Source organism: Sarcophilus harrisii, chromosome 5 (assembly GCF_902635505.1).
Source record: "Sarcophilus harrisii chromosome 5, mSarHar1.11, whole genome shotgun sequence".
NCBI lineage: Eukaryota > Metazoa > Chordata > Mammalia > Dasyuromorphia > Dasyuridae > Sarcophilus > Sarcophilus harrisii.
This window is the reverse complement of record NC_045430.1, coordinates 250,654,177-250,676,243: the sequence shown is the minus strand read 5'-3', so window position 1 is coordinate 250,676,243 and position 22,067 is coordinate 250,654,177. Positions and strand designations below refer to the sequence as shown.

General features: G+C 35.6%; 1 protein-coding gene across 4 annotated transcripts in view; it reads right to left on the bottom strand.

Moving 5' to 3' along the window:
* The window catches only part of NPHP3 (nephrocystin 3), a 44,306-nt gene that overhangs the window by 12,416 nt on the left and 9,823 nt on the right, over positions 1 to 22,067 (bottom strand). Inside the window, exons 5-17 of one of the 4 annotated variants that reach the window (XM_031940116.1) lie at positions 20,791 to 20,924; positions 19,103 to 19,263; positions 15,317 to 15,473; positions 13,647 to 13,721; positions 12,175 to 12,354; positions 9,468 to 9,571; positions 8,329 to 8,443; positions 7,938 to 8,138; positions 6,956 to 7,053; positions 5,639 to 5,741; positions 5,105 to 5,187; positions 3,629 to 3,770; positions 1,547 to 1,711 (exon numbers count right to left, since the gene is read on the bottom strand). In XM_031940116.1, the coding sequence (XP_031795976.1) occupies positions 1,547 to 1,711; positions 3,629 to 3,770; positions 5,105 to 5,187; positions 5,639 to 5,741; positions 6,956 to 7,053; positions 7,938 to 8,138; positions 8,329 to 8,443; positions 9,468 to 9,571; positions 12,175 to 12,354; positions 13,647 to 13,721; positions 15,317 to 15,473; positions 19,103 to 19,263; positions 20,791 to 20,924 (1,718 nt within the window). The remainder of the gene's footprint in view (positions 1 to 1,546; positions 1,712 to 3,628; positions 3,771 to 5,104; positions 5,188 to 5,638; positions 5,742 to 6,955; positions 7,054 to 7,937; positions 8,139 to 8,328; positions 8,444 to 9,467; positions 9,572 to 12,174; positions 12,355 to 13,646; positions 13,722 to 15,316; positions 15,474 to 19,102; positions 19,264 to 20,790; positions 20,925 to 22,067) is intronic. The other 3 variants (XM_031940117.1, XM_031940118.1, XM_031940119.1) reach the window with 3 other exon arrangements.

Sequence of the window (22,067 nt, the reverse complement as noted above, 5' to 3'; positions counted from 1 at the left end):
GTTTTTGCACCCCCAGCACTTAGCCAAGTGCCTGGTATATAGCAAGCACTTGGTGTTCATTGACTGGTTGACATCTGTAGCCCTACCCATCCTTTTAGTACTACAGAAAATAGTCATAAAGCTGTATTTTTGTTTGTTTTTTTAGCAAATACTACACGCTATAAAATATTTGGTACTTCAAATTTGATAAAATACCTCCATTTAATCATTTCATTCATTCATTTATTTGCTGAGGCAATTAGGGTTAAATAACTTGCCTCAGAGTCACACAGCTAGGAAGTGTTAAGTGTCTGAGGTCGGATTTGAACTCAGATCCTCCTGACTTCAGAGCTGGTGCTCTATTCACTACATGAATTATTCACTACATGCCCCATAACATTTATTTTTAGGAAAAGAAAAAATTAACTCAAATTTTAATTCATGTGTGAAAGATCTCGAGACATATGAAAAATAATGTGACATAATGAATAGAAGACCTTCTATGAAGACAAGAAAACCTGTGTTTTTGTCTTTGATATGATCTAAGCCATGACAATCCAGGAAGGTGACACAGCCTCAATGTCCCATGCAATTCTTGAGTTAGGAACGAGTTACTAACTGTATCAGCTGAAGGAATTTCCACATTAGGAGTTTTACATCAACGAAATTACAGTTGCAATGTTGGAGAAGCAATTACCAATACCAAGTAAAATATGAAACTGAAAATAAAGGATGAAGCAAAGCTAGAAAATGGGACTCAATAGATTACCAAACAAAACCTATGAACATAAGACAAAAACACACTCCTAGTAATAAGATTAATTATATGCAGAATAAGTGAGGATAAAAAATACACTAAAAATATAAAGGATATTAAAGGCAGGAATATGTTTACCTTTTTACACAAATAAAATCTGATAAAACAAAGCAGGTATTTTGGACAGCATTAAGCTCTATACAGTTCCTTTGAAATTATAATGTTATGTTTTTATTTAATATTTCTAAATCACAGCTTTGATTTTGTTGCCTCCTTCTCCTCATCCCCACACTGCAAAATTTTTTGATGGTATTTCTGCTGCCTACTGCATAAATTTTTTACTCCTTAGCCTGTCATTCAAGGCACAACATCTACCTTTTCCAGTCTTATCAAACTCCACATTGTACAACCTGAATGTCTTGACTCCCATTGTTCCCCCTGACTGGAATGATCTGTCCTCTCAGTTCTTCACAGCCAAATCTACCCCCCACAGTGAGACCAAGAGCTACCCCTTCTATAGCCTTCCCTGATTTCCCTCCACATAGCTCTGCCAATAGAAGTGATTTCTCCTAATTCTGAGCATCTGTTGGAACCTTCTCAACTGCTCTTTGATTACTGATGCTATGAGTTCCACACAAGATAGTCTCACTAGGCTCACTAGAGGTCCATTTCATTCATCTCTGGTTCTTCCCTAGGCGGGAGCTCAGTAACTTGCACATTAGAAGCTCTCAACAGATACTTCTGGTTTTAGATCTAATCAAGGTGAGAGGCAAAAGTCACTTTGGCAAATATGCAAAACAGACCATTTACCTGGAGATGCTGGAACTTGAGTAAGCCACAGCCATACGTCAATAAACACATTTTGTGCAAACTATGAATGAGGGATGTCAGCACCGGCCAGGACAGGTCAGGGTAGAGTTCCATCAGTTCTGATTCACTCACTCCATTGTGACTGACAGTGACCAGGCAGAGGATCTACAGACCGAACAGAATGACATCATGATTCAGAAGTATTACAAATAAGGGGGCAAATGGCTATATAAATCCTTAATCTTAAGAATTGTTTATTCACAAAAGTCAGGTCCACTGATTTCTCCTGATATACCAACAAAGCATCTAAAGATGTCATTAAGCTATGGGAACTTTGTTTTGCAAACAGAATTGAAATGATATAAAATGTCTTGTACTGCAATATGTATTGTACGTGCAGAGAAAAAAAGGAAGCCCAATAAAAACTACTAATACATAAAATGCAAAATTTCAAAAGTTAAGATAAATGTACTTCAAAGGGAATAAATTTATCTTACTGTTAATTTTCCTAAATGTGAGCATTTTAGAAGCTTGCTATTGATAGACTTCTAAGTCTAGAATATATTTTTTAAGAAGCAAGCTAGCATTTTGGAGAACAATTTGGAACTACACCCAAAGAGCTATAAAACTGCCTATCCTTTGACCCAGCAGTGTCACTACTTGGTCTGTATCTCAAAGAGATCACTGTGCAAAAATGTTTGTAACAGCTCTTTTTGTAGTGGCAAGAAACTAGAAACTGAGTGGATGCCCATCAGTTTGGGAATAACTGAAGAAGTTTTGGCATTTGAATGTAAAGGAATATTATTATCCTATAAGAAAAGATGAGAAGGCTGATTTCAGAAAAGTCTGGAAAGATTTATATTAACTGATGCTGAGTGAAATGAGCAGAACCAGGAGAATATCATACATAGTAACAGCAAGATTATGTGATGAGCAGCTATGAGAGACTTAGCTCTTTTCAGCAATACATTGATCCAAGACAAATACAATAGATCTGGGATAGAAAATACTATCAGCATCCAGAGAGAGAACTATGGAGACTAAATATAAATCAAAGCATACTATTTTCACCATTTAAAAACTGTTTGCTTTTTTCTTTCTTGTGGTTTTTCCCTTTTGTTCACAATATGATAATATAGAAATATTTTTTAAATGGCTGTACATGTATAACCCATATCAGATTGCTTGCTGTCTTGGAGGGGGGGGGTAAGGAAGGGAGGGAGAAAAGAAAATTTGGTACTCAAAATCTTAAAAAAAAATGAATGTCAAAAACTCTTCATGTGTAATTGGAAAAAAAATACTATTAAAAAAATTTTTTTTAAAAAGAGGTAAGCTAGCTGGATACCACTCTTGCATTCAGTCAAACATTCATCTAAATCATGCCAAATGCACATTTCAATCAGGCAAATCGAGAATTGTATACATTTGGGCAGATCCCACAAATATCTAAAGCAGGATCCTCAAACTTTTTAAATAGGGGGCCAGTTCACTGTTCTCAGACTGTTGGAGCGCCAGACTATAGTAAAAACAAGAATTTTGTTTTGTGGGCCTTTAAATAAAGAAACTTCATAGCCCTGGGTGAGGGGGATAAACATCCTCAGCTGCCGCATCTGGCCCGGGGGCCGTAGTTTGAGGACCCCTGGAAAGGGTTGTAAGCCTTCCCACAGCCTGCTAAGTATCTGAGAAATATCTAAGACAAACATAAAGTCAAGGAAAGGAATTACCCAGTAGCAGGACTTGGAGATAAGCAGCCACTGTCCTGACTCATTCTATCTAGCTAGAGCCCTCCACCTTTGATCAGTAGAATCAAATAAATTATCTTGAGATGTAAGTCCAGCTGGGTACGTAGGTATTTATCTGGGCAGCACGGACAGTAGATTTTTACCAAACAAATCAGTCATAAGCCTTTACAACAAGAAAGCATGTTTTGATTTGCTGGGATTCTTGGATTTGTGTGAAACATCTTTAATAACAACTTAAAATTATAGCATTAAACAAAGAATATCTAAGTAATTATTAAAGTCACAGAGAACAAAGTATACTTTAAAAAAAAACCAATCTTTTATGACACTATGTACTAACCTCCTTCATTAGATCCCTTTCTTTATCATTTTCCATGGATTCCTGAATTGATCTCAGTACCAGCCTATACAAGGACACAGTATCCTGACACTGGAAACACTGCTGCAAGATTTCATCTATGCTGCCTGCTTTTCCAGCCCTGCTGAAATAAAAGAGAGAGGTTTAAATTTGTATTAAGCCTTTGAGGGAAAGCAGATTTCACTCTTTCAAATGATAAAATCTGGTAATAAATTACAGTAACAGCAAAAAAGCATCACTACCCAAAACATATCAGCCCTAATAGCAGATATCACAAGAATGTAGGACACTTAAAAAGAGTGCTCTGGCTGATTCCTTGATGCAAATAGACAACATTGAGGTACCGGGAAAATAATCAAGCAGAACTGGTAAGTGAGCAGGCAAATCAACAAGGGAAAAGAGCCGGAAAGAAATCAGCCTGTAATCAATGAACAATATTTTTAATAATAGTTTTTTATTTTCAGAATACATGCAAAGATAGTTTCCAATACTCACCCTTGCAAAACCTTGTATTCCATTCAATGAATAATTTTAACAAATATTATTACATGAATTGAAAATATGACTCAATATTTGTACTTTTTACTATTGCTCATGAGCAGATATCTTCATGCAAGAGGTCACAACAAGGGATGCTTTAAAAATATTACTCTTTGCAAATCCACATTTTCAATGGGAAAAATATGATTCTCTATGATGTCTGGATCTTGATTTTATGATCGGTCAAGCCCCATGTCACAGTGCAGAGTCAAAGTCCTTAGTGGATAATATCTGGAGGATGCAATTTTTAAACCTTCCTCAGAGTGCACCAATGAATGATGATCTTAGAGCTAGAGAGTAGGGCCTTAGATAACAGCAACTAATCTAAGCAACTTTCATTTTGCAGAAGAGAAACTGGAAAAGTTAATGTGACTTGTCCAATGACATACAGTTAAGCAGATAAAGTGTCAATAAACATGAAATCTGCTGCTTTATCAAAAAGCAAAGGAATTCAGTGGTGAAGGAACTTGAGATTCCAATGTTAATATTTTAAAGTTAAAGAACATGAAGATTAGGTAAAAAAAGATAATTAAAGATAGCAATTGTATAGATCCAAAGAGATCTGCACAATTCCCCCATTCTTCAGCTAAGCCTTTTCCCTATGTGTATGGTATTTACCTGTTTGGCTCATAGTTAAACAAGTTTTCTGGAGCAATCCTCTACCTGGCCCAGGATTAGTACTAAAAAGTTAGGTAAATATATTTAACCACATCTGACAATTCATTAATTATTTCAGAGTTCAGACAACTCTGCAGTTACTGCTACAGTAGAGCAAGGGCATGCCAGCATCTGGGAAAAAGTTGCCATCCATCTCCAATGCACAGTGATGGTCACATCTTCCCAAATTCCCATGCTGGTGAAATGGTTTTCAGCAAACACACAATGTGCAGGTCGGCATTCTAAGGATCCACAACTTACTGTGTGATCATTTTACACAAAAGGGTGACATATAAGGCGTTGCAGGTAGTAGCAGATCGACAGTGTCGCTCGAGTTTCTTTTCCTAGAATGGTGATTTAGCAAAAAAACAAAAGAAAACATAAAGTCCAACCTGGAATGAAGCTGTCCAAATTGCTGAGATTTTCACATTACCAAAGAATGAGCTGGCTGTGGAATCTTGATCAAGATGACAATTTTTATATGTTGGAATACATTCAGATTTGGTAACATTCCTGATTTTACCCAATAAAGGAGGTAGATAGGAATTTTGGGGTGTATGTGGAGGGTATACCACGAACTCAAACATTTAAAGCCCTCATATTTTCCAACTATACAAAAGCACAAGATACCAAATCTTTCACTACTAGTTTAGTATAAAATGCATTTAATCATATTGTGGCTAAAACTCATTTCTACTTGTGATAGTAAGCAGTCCATATCTTTAGTTTAAATAACACTTTCTTTAAGAAAACTCATATACAGTGAGATCTGTCTATTAAAATTAAAGCTCGTACCTGGTCTTTGGTCAACTTGATATTTACACAGCTACATTCTGCAGTAATAAGAGCTTTTGCATCTTTTGAATTTAAAGGATCCAGATGAAGTGTTGGCCACAACCTTATATTTAAGACAAGAGAAGAAACAATGATATTCTAGTCTAGTAACATAATATGTACTATCATAGTCTACTAGCAAAATACTAAAAATCTTTTATGAGAATTAGCCATTCTACTCTACTTTGGAAATATATGAAATATATTTAGTGAAGCTTGATATCCTATATATTAATGTTAACTTGATTTGTTTCCTCTTAACAATTATATTGCCATTCTGAAAAAATTCTCACAATCACACACAGTGCTATGAAATAAAACAGCATAAATCTAATATTGCTAAAATATTTAGAAGATATTATTCTATATAGTAGCTTGAAGCTATGTTAATTAAACATTTATTGGGCACCTGCTGTGAGTAAGGCATTGTTCTTAGGGAAACCGAGAGAGATACAAGACACTCTATTATCAACCAATCTTGAGATCTCCTCTAGTGTAGGACATGGGATGTATATCTTTAAGAGAGTTCGCTGTGAGTCTATATTATGGATGATCTCAAGTTTGCAAATTTGATCCCTCCTGGGTCCTCTCATTCTACATGACAGAAAACCCATCAGTTTTGCTTTGCTTTGGATGATCTGTGTAACAGGATTACCAATAAAAACATTGATTCCCAATAAGACAATCATCAATCACTGAAAATATATATAATAAATTTAGTATTTAAAAAGTCTCACATGTATCAAATTTAATGTTCACCAATTTTAAATCTTTAATATCAAAAGCAGAAAACATTAACTAAATGCCCACTATTCAATAACCCACACATTCGAATTGACACTCACCACTGATGGGTGAAAAAATTAGCCCTGGCAAGAGAAAAATGAAGTTGACAGCAGAGTATGTATTACAGGCAATATTGTCCTGCTAATGTTGATCCTGGCTGGTAACATTCACTGCATCTTGGTGTTACTTGTGAGTAGAAAACAGAAAGAGGAAAATGTTAGGCCTTTGTGGGAGCGTTTAGAAAGGAGCAAAAGCACTGGGTCAAAAAAGATACTATAATGGGCAGGAGGAATAAAGATGGAAGAGAAGAAAAGACTGATATAAGGGATGAAATTGGGAAGGAGAAGACTCATAATTTTTCCTGGCAGCTTAGTGAACTTTTTATGGCAGGACAAGATAAAAAAAATGGATATATAACATTGCCACATATCACATACTGACTTTACATATTTATATAGCTAGACAATCTGAAAGAAGAACTTATTATCATACCTCCATGCCGGAGGGCATGTTTCTACATTCACAGACACAATTACTCTCACATTCACAGGCAGGGGATCTATCAGCCATTTCATGTGCTTTTCAACTTGCTTGAAAATACAAAAACAACATCCAGTCTGTTACTTCAAACTCACTGAGAGAATCACATTCTCAATACTAACTAAAGCAGAAAAATGGAAGTTATCATTTAATGTTTTGGACCTATTTTTGAATAATCAAACCCCAAATTCTATTATTAAATACTTCTTGTTAATGATATAATACTTTCCAAATTAAGAGTACTGTATGGTAAAACTACTAGATTCACTAGAGTGCTCCAAATACAAAATATTCTTAATGTAAAATATGGCAAATTAATTCTAAGTTTTTAACTAAATCCATAAATACTAAAATATAAGCAAATTAGGGGTCTAGCTATTCAAAAACATCAATGACTTCATTAAAATGACCAACATTTCCTTGATTAATAATCAGCACAATAATAATCTTTAACCAGTCTGGCTTCCTCCCAGGAGAAAATTATAAAATCAGTGGATAGAAATGCAAATGGCTTCTCTTGTCACTGACAATGTTTCTGATTCTTTTCCAGAAAAGGCAGTGAGAGTAGTGAACAGAACCCTAGCTAGACTGAGGGTCAGAAGTCATGCATTGGATCCAGGCTCCATAACTTACGAGCTGGGTGACAAGTGAAGCCATCTTTGTAAAATGGTGGTGACAGTTGTACTACCTGCCTTCAGGGCTCTTGTGAGTCAAGAGCTTTTTAAACTATGGGTCAAAGGGAATTACAGAGGAAGGGATCTCAGAGCCGAAGCCCTTCATTTTGCTGATGAGGAAACTGAGACCAGCTCACACCAACAAGAATGGCAGAGCTGGGATTTGAACCTGGGCCTTTTGAGGCTAGTGCTATGAAAATAGGACTTCTTATTTTTCCAAGTTTTCCAAGGAAATTATGAACAGAACGTTGAAAGAGTACCTGAACTTGATCTATAGAATCAATAATGATGATAATACTGCCTTGATGACGAGCAGAGAGCTTTTCTAACCACCGTGGAAACTCCTCGAGGAGTTTACCGGGATCCAGTGTTAGCCCAGACACTGACCAGGAATGCTGCATCAGCTGCAAGAAGACACATGATTTGTTCAGGCTGAGATAGCAGGCAGAAGGTATTTCTATCTGTAGAGACCAAAATGGAGATGTGGAAAAGCACGAGCTTCTCCAGCAGGAGAGTTATTCACTTAACCAATTCAAAATAAATGTGTAATTCTGAAAATACCTAAATTATTGTCAGGCACTCAGAAACTCATTACAGTTATAACATCTGAAGTAAGAATTTTGCTCACAGGGGAAAAAGTATCCAGTTTACCTTTAAAGTCAGTCTTTTAATTATTGAGGCTGACTCTGAGCTGGTGGACATGGGCCTCCCCACAAAGTGATACAGAATTAGGGTGTTTGGAGAATGCTTTTGCTGCAGCTGAATCCTATAGAAAAGACAAAGTACATTTTGAGAAAACAGTTTGGAAAACTATATCATTCTCCAAAAAAAACAAAAAACAAAAAACAAAAACAACTCTTCAAATATCTTTGAAATTAGTGTTCTAAGCATTTTAATTCACTATAAGGAGCTTTATCAAATACTATCAATCTGTCAGCAGTTACAGATTCATAATCTTTTTCACTGTGCTGAAATCTGCCTACTAAGGGATTATGGAATGCTGGGATTCTTTGGATCACTAATCATTTCATTACAGATTCATTTCGACTATAAATTGAAGCAACTATCTGAATGTCTCCAGCCAGGGTTGTTTAAATTAGAATTTAAAGTACAATTAAAATGAATGGTTGCCTTTTAAATAACACATTCTTCTAATGAACTAAGGCCATTTCTGTGGTAAGAGATAACCCAAGTATTTCCTGAGTGTAAACACAAATTAAATGAAAAGGTTGTAGGAAAAAAAATTAGCTTTCTATGTAGTGCAGCACAAATAATAACTATGACAGACTCCTTTCTTATGGTACCTTGTTCAACTTTTATGCTGCAATCAATTAAACAGGCAGAAAAATTGTTGGTTAATGTTAAAACTCCAAGGAAAAGACTGAGGGCACCAAATATTTTAATGGTTCAATATTTTAATCATCTATTTCTTAATTTTGCCATTGTTAATTTTTATCTCAGTTTTCAATGAAATGCAAATTAAAACTAGAGCCTAAAATAACTTCCCTAGCTCCAAGGTTCTTATGTAAGCACTCCCCATGAACTGATCATTCCCATGTTCTCTGGTGCCCATAAGAAAACATAATTACTGTTTGCACTTAGTGATCACGTCTTTATATGTTACTGAATTGTTTCCTTTATGTAGATTTTGACTTCCCAATGATATTACAAGCACTTCAGTGACAAAATTGTGCACAGACTAGATTGTTCCGTCTAATTCTAGTTAAATAAATGAAACTCAAAAATGAAAAGTAAATTGAAAACCACAAAACAGCAACAAAAACTCAGACCATTTAGATAAAAGAAGCGATTTCCCAGAGCCTGGTCCTCCGGACACAAGAAGGGGTGGGATGGGTGCTGCTGCTGCCACAAGGTCATTTAGGCGCTGATAATACTATGCATAAAGAAACAAACAAAAATGCAACTGGTAAGGGTTGGTGCACTGTTAATGCACAAAAAAAGAGCTGAATATGAGTTTATCTGTTTAGAACAAAGAGAACCTGAATAAATGAATTCAAGAAGTAACCTAAACCCCCAATTTTAGACCTTGCCAGGACTTCTATCCACACTGGCTGATAAAGTACACTTAGATACAAAGGAAAGAATCCAAATCTGATTGATGGAAGATAAAAAAAAAGCTGCAGCAGTCTCAGGGCCAACAACGTGTGACTAGAAATTTCCTGCAACCCTAGTAAAGTGATTAGCTGGCATGGAACTTTAAATCAATGCCTGAAGTTCTATTCCTGGAATCTCACACAGAGTGATGCACTTGATTGGCCTCTTAAATAATTTTGATAATGATGATGGTTCTAAAAATACAAAAGTCCTTACATTCTTTATCTCATAAAACCCAGTAACAGTCCTAATTACTTGTGACAAGATCTACTCTTAATTACAGCAAAGAAAACTGATTTGCTTTAAATGACTCACCAAAGTTTCCACTAACTGTTAATGACAAGACCAAGAACAGACTCATTTACAATGAAAGAATGAAGGTGTTCTCAGAAAGAAAATCACGTCATTGCATTGTTCAAAAACCTTTAATGATTCAGCTTGTCATTCCAAAACTGGGTTCCCATTTACTTTTGTGATTTTTCAAATGTGAACTCAAACTAGAGGCTGCCTAGGGTATTCACCATCCTCTGAACCTTGATCTTTTTCATTGCTCTCTTTTTGCTTAAGCTGTTGCATACACTTAAAATGTCAATATTTCTCATTACTCCTATGTAAATCCTACTAATTATTCCATCCCCCGATTAGGTCCAAGTTCCTCCTTAGTCTTTTTCTACCATTCCAGATTGGACTCTGGATGTGGCATTTGGCTGTATCACACGTGTATCACCAAGAATCTACCTTCTGGTACTAAGTTTTCAGGGTGCATGTTTTACTTCCTTAAGCTAGAATGTAATGGATTCAAGCAGAGACTTATGGTCTATAGGTCTTCCTATCATTTATAGTATAGGCTTGAAATATGAAATATGGGATGGAGAGAGGCAATAAATATTTTAAAAACATTACATTCCAGAAAAAATAAATATGATTTTTTCTACAATTCTACTGTCAAAATGCTTAGAAAATTAAAATGTTTGAAAATTGATTGCTGAGCTATCTGGAGTTCCTAAGGCAAACTCTGAGAAGTCGTATAAATCATGAATATGGGTGTCCTCCCTTTTTCGGAAATCAGAAGTTGCCTTTTTTAAGGCTTGATGAGGTCATCATTTCTCAAACAAACACAGTTTGTGGAGAAGTTCCTGCTATTCCCTCAGTAGGCTTCCCTTTTCTGGTTTCCTGCTATCCAGCCTCCAGAAAGGACCCTTTTTGGTGGCCCTCAGTGATGGCGGATGAACAAATGACCAATTCTTGCTGTCTTGATGTTCTTACAGTTTCATGGATCAGTGAAATGGACTAAGTGGTCTTCATGGCTTTCCAACATATACATTATAAAAAATTTTCTATGTAAAACTTGGTTTGATCTTATATTAAGGAGGAAGATTCTGGTATAGGAAAGCTTTCAACTTCACAACTGTGTTTTAAATTTGCTGTTGTTTTCAAGTTAGTGGTCTGAAACTCAGATTGCTCTCATTGAAACAATATTACTGAATATTACTGTTGCAGGATCTCCAGGAGAGATGGGGAAGGAAATCAATCCTGAATACCACCAATTTGTGAATTTTTTATACATGCATTGGAGAAAGTGCTGTTTCCACAAAAAAGAAGAGGAATTTCCTAGTGTCCATCACTCCCCAGTGGAATGAGTCTAGACCAGGTTCTCTTCACATCTAATTCTATATCTGAGTCTTTTGTAATTCAAATGCTGCGGTATTTTTGTTGCCTTGTTGTTGTAGTACTTAATGCTTTTTAATGTCCTCTGGACTTAATCTGGATGTTTTCAGATCTTGATCCAAATTCTATCCAGTATCTCAAATTTTTTGCTCAAATAAGCAAACATCTGTCTCCCAGAGTTGTTGTGAAGATGAAATGAAATAATAATTATAAAAGTGTTTAGCATGGTGTCTGACACATAGTAAATGTTATATGTAAACTATTATTGATATATATATATATTTGTTATAGTATATAATTTATCACACACACATACACACACACACTTCCCAAGTTTTCTTAATTTTGTCTTGAAACTAAAAGCGTCTGGCCCTCACTATCCTTTGAATTACTTTGTTACCCTGATCCTGAATTGGGTTATTGCAGAGAATGAGATAAGAAATGTCCTGATTCCTAGATTTTGCTCACAAATTATGAAGGATATTTCTAACAAGTGATTTTTAAGATTTTTTACTTTGTTGTGTGGTATTAATAAATAAAAATGCATTTCATGTTCACAAGCCTTTCATGTCACTCTAGGGACTTAGCTTAAGCTCTGTTCATTTCCTGCTACCTATCATCAATCCAAAGGATCAGACTTAAGTTCTTTTGAGGTTTTTTTCCCCTAATGAAGTCACTGTTATTTTTGTCTCTGTAATATAGGTAAGTACTTACTTTCTCAAATCCCAGATCATATGCTGAATTTGAAGCTTGTTGAAAAGCCTCCATTTGCTCTTGTTCATCATGGATGTCCCACAAAACGTCACCATAATCTTCTTCTTCTGGAATGGTAGAATCCTCTTCATTGTCCAAATCTTTCATTTCTTGTTCTGTGTTCTCAAAGCCCAGTATATCCTAAACAAGACAGAGCATCCACATAAAGACAGAAAGGATAAAGACACATTTGTCTCTTTAAAACTCAATGCTGATATAATTCACGATCTAAAAAAAGATAAGATAAAGATAAAAAGCTATAAAGTTTATCATTCTAGCTAGTGAGTGAATGTGTTCAGCTGTCAAGCTAGAGCTTGATAATTTATCACACATACACATGAGCTTGATTTCTCTCTCTCAAACACACACACACACACACACACATACACACACACACTTCCTAAGTTTTCTTAATTTTGTGTAGAAACTAGAAGGTTGGGTTGGCCCTCACTATTCCTCTGTGATCCTGATCCTGAATTGGGCTATTGTGTATTCTCCATGAAATTAATGAATATTATTTGTTGCACCTACCTAAAATTCAGTCTTTGATTTAGCAGATAAAATCTCTGGACACCACTTAATCCCAACTCTAATGCCTTACAAGCTTTCTAACTCACATTAGAAGACAGATTCTGGTATATGTCTATAATCCTGGTTACCAGGGAAGCTAAGGCTTTTGACTCTCTGGAGTGTGAATTTTCTGAGCTGTAGTGGGCTACAATGATCAAGTATCTGAACTAAGTTTCCCATTAATGTGGTTGGCTTCCTTAAGAGAAGGGCCACTATGCAGCCCAAGGAGGAGTGAAGTGGCCCAGGTCAGAGATGGAGTAGGTCAAAGTTCTTATGTCAATCAGAGTGGGATTGAATCTATGAGTAGACTGCATTTCTAAGCTGGGTGAAATGAGAAGACCCAGAATTTATTTATTTTTTTTAAAAAGGAAGACTTAAATATTGCCTTTTTTTACTTCCTGCATCAAGAATTCTAATTCTCTAATTTTGTTTATCAAAGCCATAATTTTAACATCATATAAGCTAACACAGAAATAACTACTTTATCTGCATTTTAGAACTGTCTGTGAGTAAAATAACCTCAAGGTATGATTTTTAAACTACCATTTATCTAACATTTTTCAAAAGGAGATATCAAAATGCTTCACAGTTACAGCAAGAGTAAACAATCCTATGAGCTATGTAAGGAATAAAGAGAAATACTTTCCCATAGTCATTTAGTAAACATCATGGATAAAAGCCATGAAAATGTATTATACCTTCTCTGATAAGAGAAATGAATTGTTCTGTCTTATAAGGTTTAAAAAATCCACAAAACCAATAGTTCTCTTACCTGATTTTGTCCTGAACAGTGAAATTTATGGAAAATTATCACATAATACTTAATATCAAGTCTTAAGTATAATGCCTGTAAACCCATATACCTGTTTAATAATTTTTTCCACGTAATTATAAGTTTTATATACTCCTTCTGCAGGCTCTCCTTGGTGGTCAATAATCTGAGAAAAAAATGAGACAGAATGTTTTAAGTGTTGAATTACTTAATGAACACGGAATTTACAATTAAAGTCTTAACTGGACGGAGCTCAAAAGAAACAGAAGATGACCAAATTTAGAGACATAATCACTCCAGATGTTCATGTGGATTATTTGTGTACAACCTGTGGAAAAGCCTTCTAAGGTCACACTGGTCTGATTGGCCATAGTCGAACACTCTGTACCTTGATCTCAACAAAATATGCCATTTTGGTCCTCTATGAGTAGGAACAACAACCACCACCAGTGCAATGCCCTCATGAAAGAGCATAAAAATTTTTCCAAATCATAATAGATTATAGAAGACTGCCTAGGACAATAGGGATTTAGTATTGTGACCAGGGACACATGGCCAGGATGTGTCAGAGGTAGGATTTGAACTCAGCATTTCCTGGCTCTAAGACCAGTTTTCTATACATGATAACATGATGTATTCTAAAAGAAATCCATAATTATAGACTAGTAATATCTAGAGAATAACACTTTGTGAAAGCACACATTAAACTTTAAACAAATATCCATAAATGCATAATCTTCTTTCTGGGGATATAGTTAATTAACCATGTTATGACTAATTCTAATATATGGATACTAGAAAGGTCAATGGAAAAATTGTGATAATTTTACAGTACAAGTACTATAAAGAATACAATTTTTAATTTTGTTAAGGCTCTTCTTTATTTGATATGTAAATCATAGTTTCTAAAACCTGTAATTAAAGAAAGAAAAATTCTGGCATCTGGCTATGTTTATTTTTTTCTAGCTCATCAATTTTCTACAAAAGTCTTCAATTTTACTTTAAATATCAACTAAATAAAGTTAAAAAATCTTCCTCTCTCGGTATATGTTCAACCAAACTTGTACTTCAAATTAAAATAGATACTCGACTTGCCATACAGCCATTCATGATGCAAAAATGAGCAAGGCAATTCAGTGGTTAGTGCTGGATTTGAAACCAGGAAGGTTCAAATGTGAATACATGACCCTAGACAGTATTTATTTATTTAATCTTATTTAATCTCTCTCAACCTCAATTTTCTCATCTTAAAATGGAGTTAATATCAATACCTATTCTCTGAGGATCAAATGAAAATTAATGTATAAGGTGTATGCATCATATTATCATCATCATCATCTTCATCCAGTTCTCACTGAAACAATAGGATAGAGCCAGAGAAAAGTAATATTATCATTATCAGTTGTTTTTTATTTTCCTATGTTTTTGGAAAAACAGCCTGTAAAACTAAACAAAAATCTTCCTTTCCCCCCTTACTTCTAGGTCTGTGGAGGTAAAAGTAGATCCTAGACTTTTCCTAGATGACAAAGATCTCTGGGTGGAATATAAGTTGCTAATTTGGCTAACACACTTAGCCACTGCTACCACTTCCAGTACTTAGTCATAGAATGCTGCTCTTGCTCTAGAGCCCAACCCAGGAGGCTAACTTATAACAGTGTACAGGACAAAAGGTCCAGATCATTTTTGTGGTTGTGCAACCAAGCCTCTCAACATTACTGCAGCGGGGCTTCATGCGTGAGTCAAGTTTTCTTTAAAATTTACCTTGGCCTTGTTAGCTTTGTTCAAGTAAGAAACTTGTTCAATCAGCCGCTGGACCGAGTCAGAGCTGACTTGGCCATCCTCCAAGCGATGATAGATCAATCGAGGCTTTCCTTCAGAGTTTTTCAAAAATGCCTCTTCACAGTCCTCCAACAAACAGCTAGATTGGAAATCAGCATTTCTTGTGCTACATTACACTGTTGCAGCAAACAGTTTAATCAATCAACTTAAATTTCATTAATGGATTTGATTATAAAGACTATTCATAAAAGTCCCTGATGCAAAAAAAAAAGCATTTTTCTAATTATTTTGTGTTGATCAAGAAGCAAGATTTTCTTAAAGTCATGATAACTTACATGCTGGGGGCTACTTATCACAGCTGAACTCCATTTTTTTTCCTTTATATCTATAAAACTTAGAGAATATTTGGAGCCAAACAGTAACTTAGATTTTTAACATAATAGAGCAAACTCATGCTATAAATGTAAAATTTAACCATGCCATTTATTTTCAAGTGATAAGTTTGTCATGATATTTTCAAATATTCCCTCAAGCTATGATTCTCTCGCTTCTTTACTGCTTTACTGTATAGATCACAGTTTTATTATCCAAATTTGGAATGCTCTCTTTCTGACTCTCAGAATTCCCAGCTTCCTTTTAAGACTGTTCAAGCAACACATCCACTATCCCCACTGAGCTTACCTTCCCTCTCCTCTGTATTTATCTCATATGTTCCTATTTACTGTGATTACATGTGATTTCTCTGTATTGCTCTTTATTAGAATGAAGTGACTTCAGGGTAAAGAGAGTTTTTGCTTTTTAATTTTTTTAATTTCTAAAGAACTAAGCTCATGATTAGCCCAAGGTAAATACTTCATAAATGTTTGTTGACTGATTCATCCATCAACAGAGACTGCATCTATCATCGCTTCCATTTCTTCATTACATTCTCACTTTTCAAACGATCGCAGTTGGGCTTCCAATCTCACCTCTGTAAGGAGCTCACTAAGGAGCTCTGAACATCCCTAAGTCCAGCTTTTACAGTGTGAGTGACACTGCTCACTACTACTTTTTTCCCCCTGAGATGCTGACCACCTCCTCTCCTCCATCTGGCTGATAACTTCCCAGTCTCTTTTCCTGGTTCATCATCCATATCCTACATCCAAAGCATGAAGATTTCCAAAGTTCTCTCCTGGCTTCATTTCTCTCTCCATGAATAGTCACGTTTACTCCTAGAGATTGGATTATTTTCTCTATGCAGTTGACACCCATAATTCCAAGCTTATCTATCTCCTAAACTTTAGCCCTTCATATTCAAACGCCTCCTGAGCTTTCCTGCCAGCTAGATGTCCTATTGACACCTCAAACTCAACACATCCTAAACCAAACTCCCCCTCAATCTTTATAAAGGGCACCAACATTTCCTCTGCACCAGATTCATAGTTATCACCTCCTTGTTGCCCCTCCTCCAATCTCCCTATTCCAACAGCCATGTGATTCTTCTGGGTATCTCTTACATCTGTCCCCTGCTTGACGTTCACATGCTCACTGCCCATAGTCGCACTGCCCAGCCCTTATCTCCTTTTGCCTACATGACTACAAGAGCCTCCTATCTGTTCTGTACCTGTCCAATCCACTCTTTAAACAACTGACAAAATCATTTGCCTAAGTTGTAGATCTGTACTCTCTAGCTCAACAATCTCCCATGACTTCTATTATAAAATACACTCTTTAATGAGTCCCTTAGTTTTCCACCATCTAGTTCCAACTCAGTGAGTTTCTGCTTTTATTTTCTATTACTCTCTTTTCTATGCTTTATGTTCTAGCCAAATTAGACTACTTGCTGTTCCTCAAATGCAACCACTTGTGCCTTGGCAAGGCTCCTTTCATTAAGATATGGACTCTTCAAGGGCAGGGACTGTCTTTGCTTTTCTTTGTATCTTCCATACTTAAAAGAGTGACTAGCACATAGGAAGCACTTCTCCGAATACTTCTTAAATACTTAAAAACTGACTGACCTACACTCACACAGCAACACCTCCTTGCTGAGACACAGTCCCTCATTGGCTCATCCTTCCAGAATACTGACCATCCATCAAAGATCAGCTCAGATGCTCTCTGCTCTGAGGCTTCCCCCAGGCCTTCTCCTCCCTCATCTGTGTTCCTGCTATAGTCACATTTTCGTCTTTGTATGCTCAGTTTTACACACAATGCCCTGTCTGTAGTAAGCATTTAACAAAATCTGTTCAGGTGAAAATCTGATTATTGCTGTCTTCATGGATGAGTCATTTCTCAAATTTCTTCTTCTTTGACCCTTTTCACTTGTCTAATCATATTTGCTTTAACTAGAGAATGAGTAGAATTGAACAGATGAATAGAATCCAAGAAATTGAATTGATAGCTGGATTTTAATTTTTAATTTCTAATTATTTATTTTTGCTGAGGCAATTGGGGTTAAGTGACTTGCCCAGGGTCACCCATCCAGGAAAGTATTTAATGTCTGAGACCAGATTTAAATTCAGGTCATCCTGACTTTAGGGCTGGTGATCTATTCCACTGCACCACCTAGCTGACCCATGGATTTTAATTTTTTTAAAATATGACTTTTTATAGTTAAGAAAGAGAACCAGAAAAAACTCCTATAGTACCAAAATAAAAGAAATAAATTATTCACTATAGCACTATCTCCCCCTAACAACATATTTAAGATACAAGTTATATATACTGAAGCAACAGGATTTAATGAAATTATTAAAGAAAGGAAATTCCCTGGGTTAAAAGGGACCCTCAAGGTTCTATAGTTCAGACTACACAGGAACTAAAATCCCTCAATAAGTGGTCACCTAAACTCTGCCTGAACATCCCCTATGAGGGTAAACATGTAACTGCCCAAGACTGCTCATATGAAATGTTCTTTATCATTTTATTTTGACATTATGAATCCCTTTGGTTGTCTAACCTATGGGCCTCTTCTCAGAATGCTTTTTAAAAAACACAGGATAATCAAGAAAAACAAATGCATTGAAATATGGCTATCAAGATATTCTGCAGTTCTCAGGGTGCAGATTAGGAACCCTTGCCTATAAAGAAATTAAATCTAGATTTTAAAGAATCTGCAAAGAAACATCTATATTTTCCAATTTCTTCTTGACTGTCTTTTTTTCCAAAAATAAGGTTTCACCTCAAAGAGAGTCTTCAAATAGAGGATGGACAACCACAGTGGGTTATGTTATCTTAAGGATTTTTTCTGGAAAATGAGTTGGAGAAGATAATCATCAAAAGCCCTTTCAATTCTGATAGTCTGTGATTCTCATTCCTAATTACACATGGTCTTTAAAACAAAAAACTTAGTGTACAAAAATCAATTTAAAAAGCAAGCAAAAGAAGGGTCAAAAATAAACTTTCATTTTAGAAGTCTGAGGTGTCTTTTAAATAATGAACTCCCCTGGTATATCTGAAATGTCCTTTGATTTACATGTAGCAATTTAGGATTAAATCAGAGAAAGTGATTTATATTTTTATTCTTGCCAAAGAAATGAATATTGGACTTTAAATGGTCCTTAGCCAATAGAGATAATGAATTTAAGATACATTCGGTAAGATGAATGAGTAAGCACATTTTGGTGATGTGTTTCAATTAAATAAAGAGCCATTAGAACACTTTTTAAGTAGCATAAATTAAGAACATAAAAAACTAAATTAGAATGCATATTTTAAATTCATGTTTAGCAATCTGTTTACTATACAAAAGTACAGACTAATAATAAACTGTAGATTCATTATACTTACCTTGGCAAAGTTAAATGAATAAACAAAATAACTAATGAACTCTTCTCAATTTCCCATTTTCTTACATTGAAATAATGATTTCCATTATCTATTGGAAAATAAATTGCATGGAAGAAGTATCCTATTGTCTCACACATCCTTTGGAGTTTGGGTGAATAGTCCTAATAGCAAAAATGAGAAAAAAGAAAACATGATGTAGTAAAAATTTAGTTAAGCCTTAAGTAGCTCCATACTATGTAAAAGCAATGTGGAGTGGGACACAGGGCAGACTCTGGCCTCCAATCCAGTTCGGCCACCAGATGCCCATGTCATACCCTCTCTGGGCCTCAGTGTTATAATCTGTAAAATAAAGCATTTGGATGATCTTCCAGCTCTAAATTCTATCACTGCACAGAATGAGTATTATATGCATGAGTCATTTTGAGTTTTTGTAGATATCCATCTATTACAAAGAAAATAAAATAACAAAATTTGCTAGATGAACATTTTCTCAAAAATTATGGCAATTTCAGATGCAAAAAATAGTAAGTAATATCAGGTTCACCCTCCTTAATAACATTCAATATCATGGCAGTATCAAGGACAAAACAACAAACTGATCAACCTTGAGTCTTGGATTTTCTTATGAAAAAACATGGAGAATTACTGTTAATCTTCCCCCCTTCCAGAATGTAGGCTTCTTGGGGGCAGGGACTAGCTATGTAATGGGGGGTGGAGATTCAGGATTTGCAACTTCTGTAACATTCAATTAATGGGGAATCAGGAGAAGGACTTGTGCTTCAGGATAGGAAATAAAATCCTGCCTTTGGAGTTCTTGAAGGAATATAAAATAAAAAAAGAAAACAAAATGAAACAAAAAACATAGAGAACAGATCTCTAATAATAATGCTGGCAAGTGTCTAAGATAAGGATTCTTAATCTTGTTCTGTGTCGTGGAACTCTGGTGGTTTTGTGAAGCCTATAGAAGCATTCCCAGAAAAATATTCTTAAATGCATACAAGAAAATACAAAGGACAACAATGAAATCAAGATGTATTTTTTCTCATCCAAGACCATCTGAAATCTATCCACATGCCCCTGGTTTAAGACTATAATGGCAGAGGGTAGAAAAAGTTTAGCACAAGAAACTCTCTACACAAATAACTGGGAGCGATGAAATAGGAACTGGGTTTTCCTCTGCCTGAGGAAGATTCTAGGTTAGGGAGCTTCAAGGGTTCAGAGAATCTTTTCAGAATGATATCCTGTCTTTCTCCAGCTTGCAACTTGGCAGAAGCTGATTCAGTCCTACTAGATATGGAAGAACAAGAGCAAGGGAAAGAAGGGAAAGAAACAGGGGACTGGTGGGACTATGTGCAAGGGCTCTGGAAGAAATTGCTGAATGAAAAAGCATTTATTGAAAACCTATTATGTATTAGCACCCAAACAGAAAAGCAAAGATGATCCCTGTTCTTAAGGACCTTAAATTCTAATGAGGGAGACAATCCATATAGCAACTTTCAATGGCAAGTCAAGATCTTAAATTACAGTTCTGGTCAATCTTGCCTCCCCAGAAGTTGGCCCAACTCACTATAGCATTAGATCTCCTACTACGAAGATAAGTGATTATCTGGATTAGAAGTAGGGTCAGCTCTCTAAAAGGAAGTATACAGATATTATTTCAGTGAGTCTGTGTTTTATAAGACACTCACCCTCAAAAAAATGTCCATTTCGGGCTGTGTTTCATCAGTGTTGATGAGGTAACATCTGACTGTATTACTCCACAAAGAATGTGAGAACAGTGGAGTAACTTGTAGTAAACTAGCCACAGCAGCATCCCAGTCATCTGTAAATAAATGAAATGTGATTTTTTCATAGAAGGAATGCTAATGATCTTTCAAATGATATTCAACAAGAGGATCATAACAGTTAATGGATACTTTTTACTGTACTTTCAAGTTTGCAAAGCACTTTTTCATAGAGTACTCATTTGAGCATCAAATAATACTCTGAGGGTGGAACTGTGTATATGATTATATGATGATCCTCAGTGTAGCAGAGGGAAATGATGCTCAGAAAAATTTAGTTATTCAAACAGAGTCTCCCAGCTGGCAATCATTTGTGGCAGAATTCAAAACCAGCTTTCCCTTACTTCCTTCAAACTTAAAAAAAAATTCATCAGATTATTTGGACACTTATTAATGTAGAAATGATCTTTTAGATTAATATATTGTACTATAAGTTATCAATAACTTCTTCAATTTGTGACGTAGGACTTTCCCCCCCTTCCCCAGGATAATGAGAGCCACTGGTGGACCCATCCAAAAATGTCAACTCTTACTGCGATTTCTCTTCTAAGAGAACTTTAACCAATTGTTAGTTGAAAGGTAAGGAGAACGTTTTTTTTTAATATCACCTTGGTCAAGCCAGGCTCTTCCTCTGCCCTGTGGGCTTATCTAACCCGTGATGACTGAACTACATACACTAGCCTCAGACACTTACCAGTTGTGTGAACCTGAGTAAGTCACTCAACCCTGTCTGCCTCAGTTTCCTCATCTGTAAAATGAACTGGAGAAGGAAATGGTAAGCTAATCCACTATCTCTGCCAAGAAAATCCTACAAGGGGTCATGAAGAGTCAGACATGAATGAAAACAACTGAACTACAAACTATACTGTTCCCAAGAAGTTGGGGAAAAAAGGACATGTAATTATGTGACATTTGGCTAAAAGATCATTAAGTTTTGTGCAGCATGATAAATGTGGAAATATGCATGGAAGGATTGCACAAATTTAACATATATTGGATTAGTTGCTGTCTAGGGGAGGGTGTGGGAGTAAGGGAGGGAGAAAAAAATTGGAGCACAAGAAATTGATTGAAAAATCCAATTATTTGCATTGATTTTCAATTTAGTTTCTAATAAAGCTATCGAAATAAAAATTAAAAGAAAAAAGATCATTAAGTTTTTATTAATGCCTTTTTAATCATTT